Source organism: Chiloscyllium plagiosum, chromosome 17, assembly GCF_004010195.1.
Source record: "Chiloscyllium plagiosum isolate BGI_BamShark_2017 chromosome 17, ASM401019v2, whole genome shotgun sequence".
Classification (NCBI taxonomy): Eukaryota; Metazoa; Chordata; class Chondrichthyes; order Orectolobiformes; family Hemiscylliidae; genus Chiloscyllium; species Chiloscyllium plagiosum.
In genome coordinates, this window is record NC_057726.1 from 11,790,506 (window position 1) to 11,802,655 (window position 12,150).

The 12,150-nt window shown below is 42.5% G+C and overlaps 1 protein-coding gene across 1 annotated transcript in view; it reads left to right on the forward strand.

Annotated features, from left to right (window-relative positions):
* LOC122558222 (synaptic vesicle membrane protein VAT-1 homolog-like) overlaps positions 1-12,150 on the forward strand; it is a 194,980-nt gene that overhangs the window by 170,459 nt on the left and 12,371 nt on the right. The window contains exon 8 of the mRNA XM_043706556.1: positions 7,089-7,172. Coding sequence (XP_043562491.1) covers positions 7,089-7,172 — 84 coding nt within the window. The remainder of the gene's footprint in view (positions 1-7,088; positions 7,173-12,150) is intronic.

A 12,150-nucleotide genomic window follows, 5' to 3' on the forward strand; every position in this document is an offset into this window, starting at 1 on the left:
CGCCTTCTTGACTTGCAATCTTCTTCCCGACCTCTCAGCCCCCAACCACTCTCTGGCCTATCACCCTCATCTTAACCTCCTTCCACCTATCGCATTCCCAACGCCCCTCCCCCAAGTCCCTCCTCCCTACCTTTTATCTTACCCTGCTGGGCACACCCTTCTCATTCCTGATGAAGGGCTTATGCCCGAAACATTGATACATTTGAGTGCATTCATAAAGGAACAAGAAGCAAATGGCCTATTGGTCTTTTTTGCAGTGATGTTGCAGTAGAAGAATAAGGATTTTGCTGCAATTATACAGGACTTTGTTGGCACTATTGTAATGAAGGTTCATTATGTATTACTGAAGACTGCATAAGTCCAAACAGAAGTTATAATTAGAAGAAATAAAAGACAGCTTTCAATAATGGATCCAGCACAAAGACAGGAACCCTCTTTGTATCATGAGTCCAAACTCCTAAAGTTTTCACGTGTTTTAAAATTGCTGGTTGATTGAAAACTTGTACAACTTAGATCAGTCTAAATCTTAACCTGAGGAAGGACCACCCTTCAGCTGATCTCAGGATACTTTAAGAACTCATAAATAGCTTTCAAAACCCACTTTTTGTGCCCAATTAACACTTGTTACTTAAAAGTTGCTGTTGAAATCCAGTTTGCCCACTGATGTGTTAATTGTCAATTTGTTGGACCTGTCCATCTGCGTACATTATTTCTCACTTCAAGACAATATAATGTCTCAGAGTGTTCATGCTGTATTGAACATGAATGAACTGTTTTTTTATAAAGGTCTCCATACATTTTGTGCCAAGGACAGAATTACTGAGAAGAGCCCTAGCTATGCCTTTTCCTGACTTTCTCAGTCTCTTTGAACTATACATTTCAAAAAACATACAGATACTGTAATTAATGAAAGTTATTTGGAAAGATAGCCTTTATTCACAATTGATGTGAATCAGTACATTAAGCTACAGAATAATTGAGATGCTTCTAATTAATTGCCTATTGTTGGCTGATGACTACTTGCAATTCTATATTCGGTGCACCATAATCTCATGATTTCTGTATTAGTCTAAAATGGCATCTTGACCTTGTTAGACCAGCCCACTATGCATGTTTATAAAAGATGTATAGATTAAACTAAACCTCAATCTACAATCTAAAATCCAGGTCTGTCCAACATCTACACACAAAGATTGGTTACAGGTAAAGGTAGCACACTTTTGCAAATTGTCGTTAATTCAGTTCAGTACTTCTGATCTCCATCTTCGCAAGTTTGTTTTTTTTTCAAAGAGTTGGATGCTTTAAAATGAAGTAAGTGGAGAATTCCCAGAAAGCTGCAAATTTGAATTTCTCGGAAGGTGGTTCTCAGATGAATACGTGTTGTGACTCATTGAAGTAGTGCACTGGAAATCAAACCCCACCTTCATAGACATCCACATGAGGAAAGAACCTTTGGTTTTTATCATGACATTTTAGAAATACAGTCACTCTAAATTAACTGTTGTGTGTCCTATTAAGTTGCTGTGGGAGTGATATAAATGCACTGCAAAGTAAAGAATTTCACATTGGCAATTTTGAGCTATAGAGTCATAGAATCATACAGCAATAGACCCATCAGTTCATGCAGGCCATAATCCCAAACTAAACAGGTCCCACCTACCTGTGCTTGGCCCTTATCCCTCCAAACATTTCATATTCGGGACCTCATCTGAATGTCTTTTAAATGTTGTAATTGCACCCACATCGACCAACACCTCTTGAATTTCATTCCACACATGAACAATTTTCTATTAAAAATAATTGCCTCTCTTGTCTTTCTTAAATCTTTCTCCCCTCACGTTAAAAATATTCTGCCTAGTCTTGAAATCCATCACCCGAGGGAAAAGACACCTGCCCTTCACTTTATCTCTACCCCTCATGATTTCATCCTATCAGACCACCTCAACCTCCTACGCTCCAATCACAGCCTATTTATTTTCTCTCTTCTATATTTTTGAGGTAAAAATGCAAATGAATTTTGTGGACTGTTGCAATCATGAGTGGAGAATTTGAGTCATTAAGGTTTTACAGCATGGAAAATGACCCTTTGGCCCACCATGTCCATGCCAGTCTTTAAAATCACCCTTTTAGACAGTGGGTTCCAGATACTACAACCCTCTGGGTGAAAATATTTTCCTCAAATCCCCTCTAAACCTCCTGCTCCTTACCTTAAAACTCTGGTTATTGACTCCTCTACTAAGGAGAAAACTTTCTCCCTATGTACCTATTTCATGTATGCTCATGTGAACTCTGTGCACCTCAACCACCTTCCCCCCACCCTGCTTAGCCTTGTCTACTCAGTGGAAAATAACCTGAACCTGCCTTGTGCAGCCTGACAATTTCTACCTTAGTCATGGTCCCCATTATCAGCCTTTACTTCTCCCTGGCATATTGTCATCCATCCCTTGGCCTAACGGTGGCACGGTGGCTCAGTGGTTAGCACTACTGCCTCACAGCACCAGGGTCCCAGGTTCGATTCCAGCCTCAGGCAATACACATGCACCCCGTGTCTGCGTGCGTTTCCTCCGGTTTCCTCCCACAGTCCAAAACATGTGCAGGTCAGGTGAATTGGCCATGCTAAATTGCCAATAGTGTCAGGTGCATTAGTCAGAGGGAAATGGGTCTGGGTGGGTTATTCTTCGGAGTGTCAGTGTGGACTTGTTGGGCCGAAGGGCCTGTTTCCACACTGTAGGGAATCTAATCCAACTGTTTCTGGTTTCTAATTCCACCTATCCACTCACTCCCTTCCCACTCCCCCTTCAGCTTATAGACCACCTTTCCTGAGCTACAGTCAGTTCTAAATGCAGGAAGCGTTAACTCAGATTTCTCTGCACAGATGTTGCTGCCAGACCTGCTGACCTTTCTCCAGTAATTTCTATTTTGGTTTCAGATTTCCAGCATCCACAATTCTTTGTTTTATTATAACTGAGCCTGCCTAGTCTCTCTTCATAGTTGAAGTCTTGTTTCGTCTACTTAGTGCACTCTGATTTTCCAACAATTTGGATAATTGGATGAAAAACAAGTCCCTTTCCAGGTGTTTGCTGTGACTTTCTAAAATTTGCCTAGCCCCCAATCCAGCCCATGTGCTGAGTAATGTACCCTCCTTAAGGGCACTGTGCGTCAACCTACAGCATGTGGACTGCAGTAGTTCAAGAAGGCAGCTCACCACCACCCTCTCAAGGGCAAATACTGATGAACCAGTAATGTCCATGTTGCCTGAATGAATTTAAACAAGTAATGTTTTACATTGGAAGGATGCTATTTGGCCCACAGTAAATCTGAAACTCTGTAAAAGAACTCAGTCCTGTTCCCCTGCTCTTGCCTTTTCAAACATTATTTTCCGTCAAGCACACTAATGCTGTTTTGATCAGCCATTCTAGTCCTCGCATTCACACTCAGTTAATCTCTCTGTTTTTATTTGAAAGACCATTAACTGCGACTTAGGAGGAAAATACAAGCAATAGTAGCCGTTCACTGCCAGGTTTAGGTTCGGCGTCTTATAGACAGTCCGAAAGATTGAGTGTTCTTGATGTAAAATCGGTCTTTCTTAGTAAAACCTTGCTGAACCAGACTGTTTGCTTCATGCTTCTCTGGAAATTCATGAACGACAGAGATCACTGCAGCTCTCTCTTGCTCTCACCTGGCATGCCCTTATTTAAATACCAAACCTGCTTTGTGCAGTAATACTTCTTGATCTAGCAACTTATACAGTCACATCCAGAAATTCCAGTCACTGCAGCTTAAGAACAGTAGGTCATTTATTTAGGTTAATGCAGCCACAGGTTTCTATTTGCACACACTGGAAACTATAACAATTTGCTTAATTGTAAGTGAAATAAACAGTCTTCTTAACCACGTATTTGAATGTCTTTAACTTCTGTCTGGAACTGAGATAATTAGATGCTGAAATACAGCTTTATAATTAATGAATTAATGAAAGGCCATCCTAACTTCATTTATTCGTGTACAGTCACCTTGCTCACTAATTAAACTCTTTGCTTGAATATTAAATAGAACATTATCTGCAAACACACCACACACACACACATGCAAATAGTGAAAACATTTATAACTTAGCAACGTTAATGACATCAATTAGTGAGATCTTCAAACTTTCTCTTGAGATCTACTGCACCACAACCATAAAACCACTTGCCATAATAGTGCAATTGCTTATTTTGCTGTCGATTTTGTGATTGTTTTTACACTGACGTATGTCGAAGAATCCCAAAGATTGGTAATAGATCCCCATATAATTATGACATGGACTTGGATCTAATGGCACAATTGCAAAGTTTGCGGATGAGATGAAGATGATGGAAAATAGTGCCAAAGGTTAAGAGATCACAGACAAAAAGGGGAAGTGGACAGATTCATTGAAGATTGAATTCAACATCAACTCATACAGCACAGGAGAGGTTCTACAGCTCATGGCACAAAGAAGAAATGCATTTTGGAAAGAAAAATGTTAAAGGAGCAGTATAAACCAATTGGCGCTCTTTTAACAAGGGTGTAGGAACAGAGGAACCATAAGAACATGTCATTTGTCAGACCTGTGATTGGAAAGCTCTAAAATTACTGCTATAAATAAAATAAAGAACTGTGGATGCTGGAAATCTATAACCTGGTGTTGTGTGATTTTTAACTTTGTACACCCCAGTCCAACACCGGCATCTCCGAATCACTCTATAACAATATATTGATCCAATAAAGCCCCTATTAAATTTACAACAACTCAATTTTCAAAACCAGACAGCAGCTGTTGTCTCCAGTGTGGATCTTCCTCTGTTTGTAGATATCCCGGGTCACCTTTGATCTTTTGCTGCACAGTTTTTCCCATGAGAAAGGTACCTTTGATGGAGAGCATTTTCAGGCAGTCTGTCTAACAGTGGCAGGTGGTGCGCTTTCTGGCTAACTCCAAAATGCCTGTTTTTTACACTACAAACATCGGATTGTCTCATTGGTTCAATGTTGTCAAAACAGTAAAATTCAAATTCAATTGGGTTTTAGTATCTTGGGGCATTGTTTAAACTGATTGGTTAAATTCAAAGTGCTGTGAAAACAATTGAGATATCTAGGTTACAGCCAAAGCTTACATCTTAAGGTAACAGCTTTCAATTCTCCAGTACACTCTGTGCCTGCTAGTCAGTCACATGACAGGTGCTTGGCAGCTTTCACTATCTCTTAAAGGTACAGTACACACCTTCAACTTCATAACACCTGGGCTGGCTTACATGTGACTCCAGACCTCAGCAATGTGGTTGAATCCTAACTGCCCTCTGGGATTAGGAATGGACAATAACTACTGGCCTGCACCAGCAATGCCCACATGCCATGAATGAATTTAAGAAAAGGCTGTAACCAATTGCCAATCCAGACAGAAGACAATGCCTACCACAAATTCAGTGCTGTGCAAGTGTGAGACTTCAAACGAGTGAAACAGGAGGATATCTACAGTTCCTCTGGTGAAAGTGAAATGGATCCAGCTTTGTATCTGCACTAGAGCATTAGAAAACAGAAGTAGAAACAGGATTGCACCATATTGTCTGTCATCCAGTATGATCTTGGCTTTTTTACGTTCTTTCTTAGAGCAGATCTGTAATAAAGCTTTGAGGAACATGTTTACAATATCATCACTGTATCACAGCATGTGACCCTAAGGTATAAAGCTCTCAGTCTCCATCTTACTCAGCTCTGTCCTCTTTCAGTGTTACATGCTGGGGATACATACCACAGAGCAAATTTTTTTGCTTGAGTCCAGGTGAGCAAATGTGATTGTTATGCACATGTATAATTACCAGGAAGTGTAATAAAAGTTTGTTAAAGTCTTCAGTACTACATGTCTCATTTATCTGACAGGATCTAATATGAGTTGCAGATCATCAGATATTACGGCTCCTACTCCACTTTCCCGCCCACTCCCTGAATCCATTGATTTCTCAAGAGACTGAAAAATCTATCTCTGTGAAATTGCAACCTGGAAAGTTATGCTAAAAAGATACAGTGGTAAATTTTGATCTCTGAGGCCTTGATTGAATCTGACTGCATAGCCTACTGTTATATAGCCTACCTTTACTGAATTTGAAAATTCATCTCAGAATGTTGCTACCTAGTTGAATTTTTTTTTTTGAACCAGCAAATAAATGCCAACTTTCCAAAACCACAATGTTAACCACCTTCTGAGAACCAAACTAAGGAGGCAGATTTTAACCAGATCCCCCAGTAATCAAGCTGGCAAGATCTGGCACAGTGCTGGTATTACAGTATCATGCCAGGTATCCAACTGATGCCATACCCTTCCTTTATTCCATCATGGGACATGGGCATTGCTGGCAAAACCAACATTTGTTGCCCATCAGAGTGGCAGTGTCTCTGACACTTGCCTTTTCATCTGTCTGCCAAGGATCCATATTAACAAGCCCAATCGGGGAATGCATTGTCTATGAGTTCCAATTGGCTGACCTCATCACAATCACTACAGCTCCCATTTCTGGCTCAGTGTATTGATTGGCATGGGATATGAGTGCAGATAGCAAACCCTGTTCTCCTGATCTGTCTGGTTCCATCACAGAGTTTGATATCTCATTCCTCATCCCCTACAATTTCCATTGTGTTGGGGCAGCTTATTAATGTCTCATGGTTCTTGGTTGCCCGGAGGAGGCATGAACCACAGCCCACATTCAGGAATCTGGAAAGCTGAGCTTGACGTGTCATCCCTGTGCTCCCTTGCTCACTCACCCAGCACGCACCGTATGCAGAACCAATGGCCTATTCCAATGCTATAGTTCACATGTAAATACTTTTGTTTGGAGGGATTATTTTTTTTGAACTGATGACATAACATTGTGACTTACTTCTAATCCAAGAATACATACTGACTACTTCTGTTATTGTGGAACATGAATGACCTGAAAATATCCACCAATGATGGATAATACAGAGCAGGTTTTGCCTGTTACTGACCTGGAATTTACATTGAAGTATCATTATTCAATTCATTTGTGCTCTATCTCTGAAAGAAGTCTCATGATTCTATCTATTGTTTGCAGGTGAAGGAAGCCATGCAGAGAATCCATGATAGAGGAAACATAGGGAAACTTATCCTGGATGTCGAAAAGTCCCCAACTCCTTTGGTAAGTAATTCTTGAAATTTTGAAGGCAATTGGGGCAGCACATTGGTTAGCACTGCTGCCTCACATCGCCAGGGACCTGGGTTTGATTCCACCCTTGGGCAACTGTCTGCGTGGAGTTTGCGCATTCGCCTGTGTCTACGTCAGTTGCCTTCCATACCCCAAAGATGAGCAAGTTAGGTGGATTGGCCATGGGAAATGTTGGGTTACAGGGATTGGGGTGGGGGTGGGGTGGGGGGAGGGGTGGTGGATCTGTATGTGATGCTCTTTGGAGAGTCACTTTGGACTCGATGGGCTGAATGGCCTGCTTCCATTCTGTAGGGATTCTAGGATTCTATGAAATATGTCAAAAAGCCAGTGTACTGAGGCATGAAATTAATAAGCATGTTCAGGGATTACATCAATGGCTAATGTTATCAGAAATGAGGAGTTCCATCCTTGATGAAAACAAAAGTAGAGGTGGGAAACCTTAAGACCTGATTTCAGGATGTGTAATAAAATCTCAAGGTACACACCAAACTGTATTGACATTACAAATTCCAGTGCAGATGAACATGTGGACATCCCCATGCCGTTCCTTTTCCTCTGTTTGTTCTTTATCATGCAGAACTGTGGAGAATGAACAACACAAAATTCACCATTTGGCCCAACCAGTTCAAGTTGGTGCATATGATTCACTCAAGCCTATTCTTGTCTTTGCTAACGAACCCTTATAACCATCTGCTCGGTTCTACTTATAATGTGTGTCTAATTTCTCCTTAAAGTCATCAATAATATTTTCTTCAACTACTCTCTGGCACAGCAAGTTCCACAGTCTGATCACTCTTTCCATAAAGACATTTTGTCTGAATTCCATATTGGATTTCTTGGTGATGATCTCTTATTGATGGTAAAAACACTTCAAGCCCAGGGCATCAATGTGGACTTCAACAGTTTCTTCATTTCCCCTTCCCCCACCTCACTCCAGTTCCAAACTTCCAGCTCAGCACTGTCCCCATGACTTGTCCTACCTGCCTATCTTCTTTTCCACCTATTCACTCCACCCTCCTCCCTGACCTATCACCTTCATCCCCTCCCCCACTCACCTATTGTACTCTATACCACTCTGCCTGTGTTCCTGATGAAGAGCTTTTGCCCGAAACGTCGATTTTACTGCTCCTCGGATGCTGCCTGAACTGCTGTGCTTTTCCAGCACCACTAATCCAGAATCTCATATTGATGTCCAATTTTTCCCCTTTCCCAAAAGAGGAAACATTTTCTCTCTACTGATTCTATTAAAACCTTTCATAATTCTAAAGGCTTAAATCAGGTCATCACAACATAGCCTTCACATTTCAAGAGAGAGACCCAATCCCATACATTACTCCTGACTGTGTCCTCACATTTCTTATATAATTTTTTGTAAATTCCTTTGGAATACTCCTCAGGAACTACAGAGACCATTTGGCCCATTGAGTCTGCACTGACCCTCTGAAGGGCATCCCACCCAGACCTAACTCAACCTCTCTTACCATAACTCTGCACTTTCCATGGCTAATCCACCTAGCCTGAATACTATAGGCAATTTAACATGGCCAATCCACCTAATCTACAGATCTTTGGACTATGGGAGGAAACCCGCACAGACACGGGGAGAACATGCAAGCTCCCCACAGTCACCCAAAGCTGGAATTGAACCTGGATCCTTGGCACTGTGAGTACTTGGGCGGCATGGTGGCTCAGTGGTTAGAACTGCTGCCTCACAGCGCCAGGAACCCGGGTTTGATTCCTGCCTCAGGCCACTGCCTGTGGGGAGTTTGCACATTCTCCCCGTGTCTGCATGGGTTTCCTCTGGGTGCTGCAGTTTCCCCTCCCACAATCCAAAAATGTGCAGCTCAGATGAATTGGCGATGCTAAACTACCCGTAATGTTAGGTGCATTAGTCAGGGGTGTCTGGGTCTGGGTGGGTTACTCTTCAGAGGGTCAGTGTGGACTTGTTGGGCCAAATAGCCAGTTTCCACACTGGAGGGAATCTAAGCCACCATGTGTCTTTTTTACATGGCAACCAGAATTTTGCACAACACACCTCAAACTGTGGTTCAATACAAGTTGAGAATTCCTTTTCTAAGTTGATACATTTCCCGCTACAAGGAACCCTAATGCTTTAATTTCTAATCAGCTTTTCATGCCGTGTTGCCACTTTTTACAACGTGTGGATTTAAACTCTAATTTGTTTTTCTAATCAAATTAAGTTCTTACTTTAGTAACAAGTGACATCCTTACTTTAATTATCAAAATGTACTGGCTTACATTTATCTGCAAATTACGTGCCCATTTTGCAAATTTATTAATGTATTAATTTATTAATGTATTCTTGTAATTTGTTGCAGTCCTCCTCAGTACTGTCTCTCTTGCTTTTGCTCTCATTGTTTTCAATCTCTTTCACTGTCAGTCTATTTTTAATCCATCTTTTTCCTCTCCTTTCCTCTCTTTCTTTTCCTTTTGGCCCTCTGCTCATCTAGGGACTCAAAATGATGTCTGCCCTGAATTAAACTGTTTCAAAAATCACATTACACTGGATTATAGGAGACAGGTTTATTTGAAACTGCAAGCTTTTGGAGTGCCCGCTCCTTCCTCAGGCACTTAGTTCCAATATACATTCTGGAATTCTTTCTGTGAAACTCTTATCACTCTGTCCTCCTTTGCAATGCTGCTTACTTTAACCAACCTTTGCATAACATCTCCTCACATCCCTTATGTTGGCTCAACGTCAATGTTTCTGATTACTCTCCTGTGAAAAGGCTTCAGTACACTTATTTGTGAAGTTGCACAGTTCCCAGGTTTTATTTCAGTGCTTCTAGAATATTCTGTCAATGGAGACCTTTAGCTTACGAATTCTATTATGAATCCTCTCTGTATTAATTCCACATGAAGACTGCAGTCTTCATGACACCTTTTCCTGTCAATCACAAGCTTATTGCACACGATCCTATCTGGAGACTCCAGCTTTTTGAGACTTTCATATCCTTTGCTAGATTTCATCATCATGCTGTGAAATGTTAACATAAGTTTTTGTAACTCTGAGGTGACCAGAGCTAACATAAAAGCAAAATATCTGCTGGAAGTCTGAAAGTACAAGAGAAACTCAGCAGGTCTGGCAGCGTCAGAAGTAGGTCAAAAAGCGTGGTGCTGGAAAAGCACAGCTGGTCAGGCAGCATCTGGGGAGCAGGAGAGTCGATGTTTCAAGCATAAGCTCTTTATTAGAAGTAGAGTCTATTTTTCATTTGCGATCAGTGCTGGGGTCATTTTTGGATTATTAATATCACAAAATTACAAAAGGGCGCTGTGATAGATTTTTGGGCTAAGTTCAAATTGCACAAGGTTTTGAAGAAGGATTCTCGCCATGATGCCCAGTGACATTTCTCCCCATATCTTACCAAACACACCTCATTACCTGTCTCACCCAATGCCGTCCCTGATGTCTGCATCCAGGCTTATCCAAGCATCATTCCTGGAACATCTCGCCACTCAGTAGATATCTGCCAAAAGACTTGGATCTTTTGCACCAGCACAATCTTTGTACAACTGTAGGGCATCCTGACAATTGTGGAAAGTCCGATGCTGCCCCTCGCCAGTGATGTAATGACAAAACAGCCACAAGGTCACACTGCTCACAACGTGTAGCTGGAATGGCTGGCACCAAGTCATACAGACAACCCCATTCTCTCAACATCATGGAGGTTTCATCACCCGGTCACACAGTTTACCTGTCATTAGCTCCATCCTGTCAGATCACCCTTTCCAGGTCATACCCTCCACTCTGTCCTCAATGCCCACTGTTTCACCCATATCTTTTCACTGTCTAGTAGGGAACATCACATAGGCCGGGTACTAGATAATCCCAAATGATGAACCATAGCCAACAAAAGGGAGCACAAACCAAGGGAACAGAGGCCTCAGTTCAACTCTTACAATGTAACCCAAATCGTGGGCTCACAATTATCTCACAATCCGTGTTGCAGCCAGCTCCCATCTGTTGGAACGGGGTATCAATGAGATCCTGTCTGGCTTGAAGCACCCAATGCAGCTGGGCTCAGTCACGGATGAGAGTTTTCTCCTCCTCCTCCTTGGATATCTGCCCCTGTTCTCCCAGTGTTTCAGCATCTGGAACATTGCTTCATCACCTGGTCCACCTGCAGAGACCACAGCCCATCAGAATGCTGTCTCAACTGTATGGGACTCTAACATACACTGGGTGTGCAGAGTGCTCCAGGATGCTGGAGTTGTGTTAACTGCCAGGGTAGCGGGCACACTCCTCCAGGAAATGGTAAGACTGATCATAAATCACCTGAACCGAATGGAACCACTTGCTGTTGCTAATTCTGCAGTGTATGATACCACCTTCTCAGTGCCATGTGTGTGCAGTTGATAGCATCCAGTACTTAGGGGAAACCAGCTATGTTCATGGATTCCACTTCCTGGACTGCAGCACTACCTCATCATGAGGGAATGAAATGAGCCAGTGTGCCGTTGCACAGTTAGCTCCAGCCACTTTCCTGCTGTATTAGTGCTGGTGTGACTGGGAGATCCCACACAGCTCTCCTGTCACTCCCTAGAAGGAGTCAGTCACATCAACATTCAATGTTGCAGTGCCCTTCACAAACACTGGGAGAGAATGGCCTCCCGGTTCTGCAGCTCGCCAATCCCCACCCTGCATCCAGCTTCCAGCAGAGTATTCAGGCTGTTACAGAGCCTGGGCCTTGCTTATCACCAGATCATGGAATCGGGGCCTTCTGCACACTCCATGCATCCCGAGGGGCCCAGAGGCGAGATGTTCCTCACCTTCCATGCTGGTCTGCTTTTGCCCCTGCTGTCGACCCTGCTCCTCCTGCCTTCACCGCCACTTTCACAGTGGGGTAACCACAGCAACCAACATCCCAGCAGCAGCAGCAGGGCCCTGGACTCTCAGTGGCAATTATCTACATTGGGAACATAAAGAGTA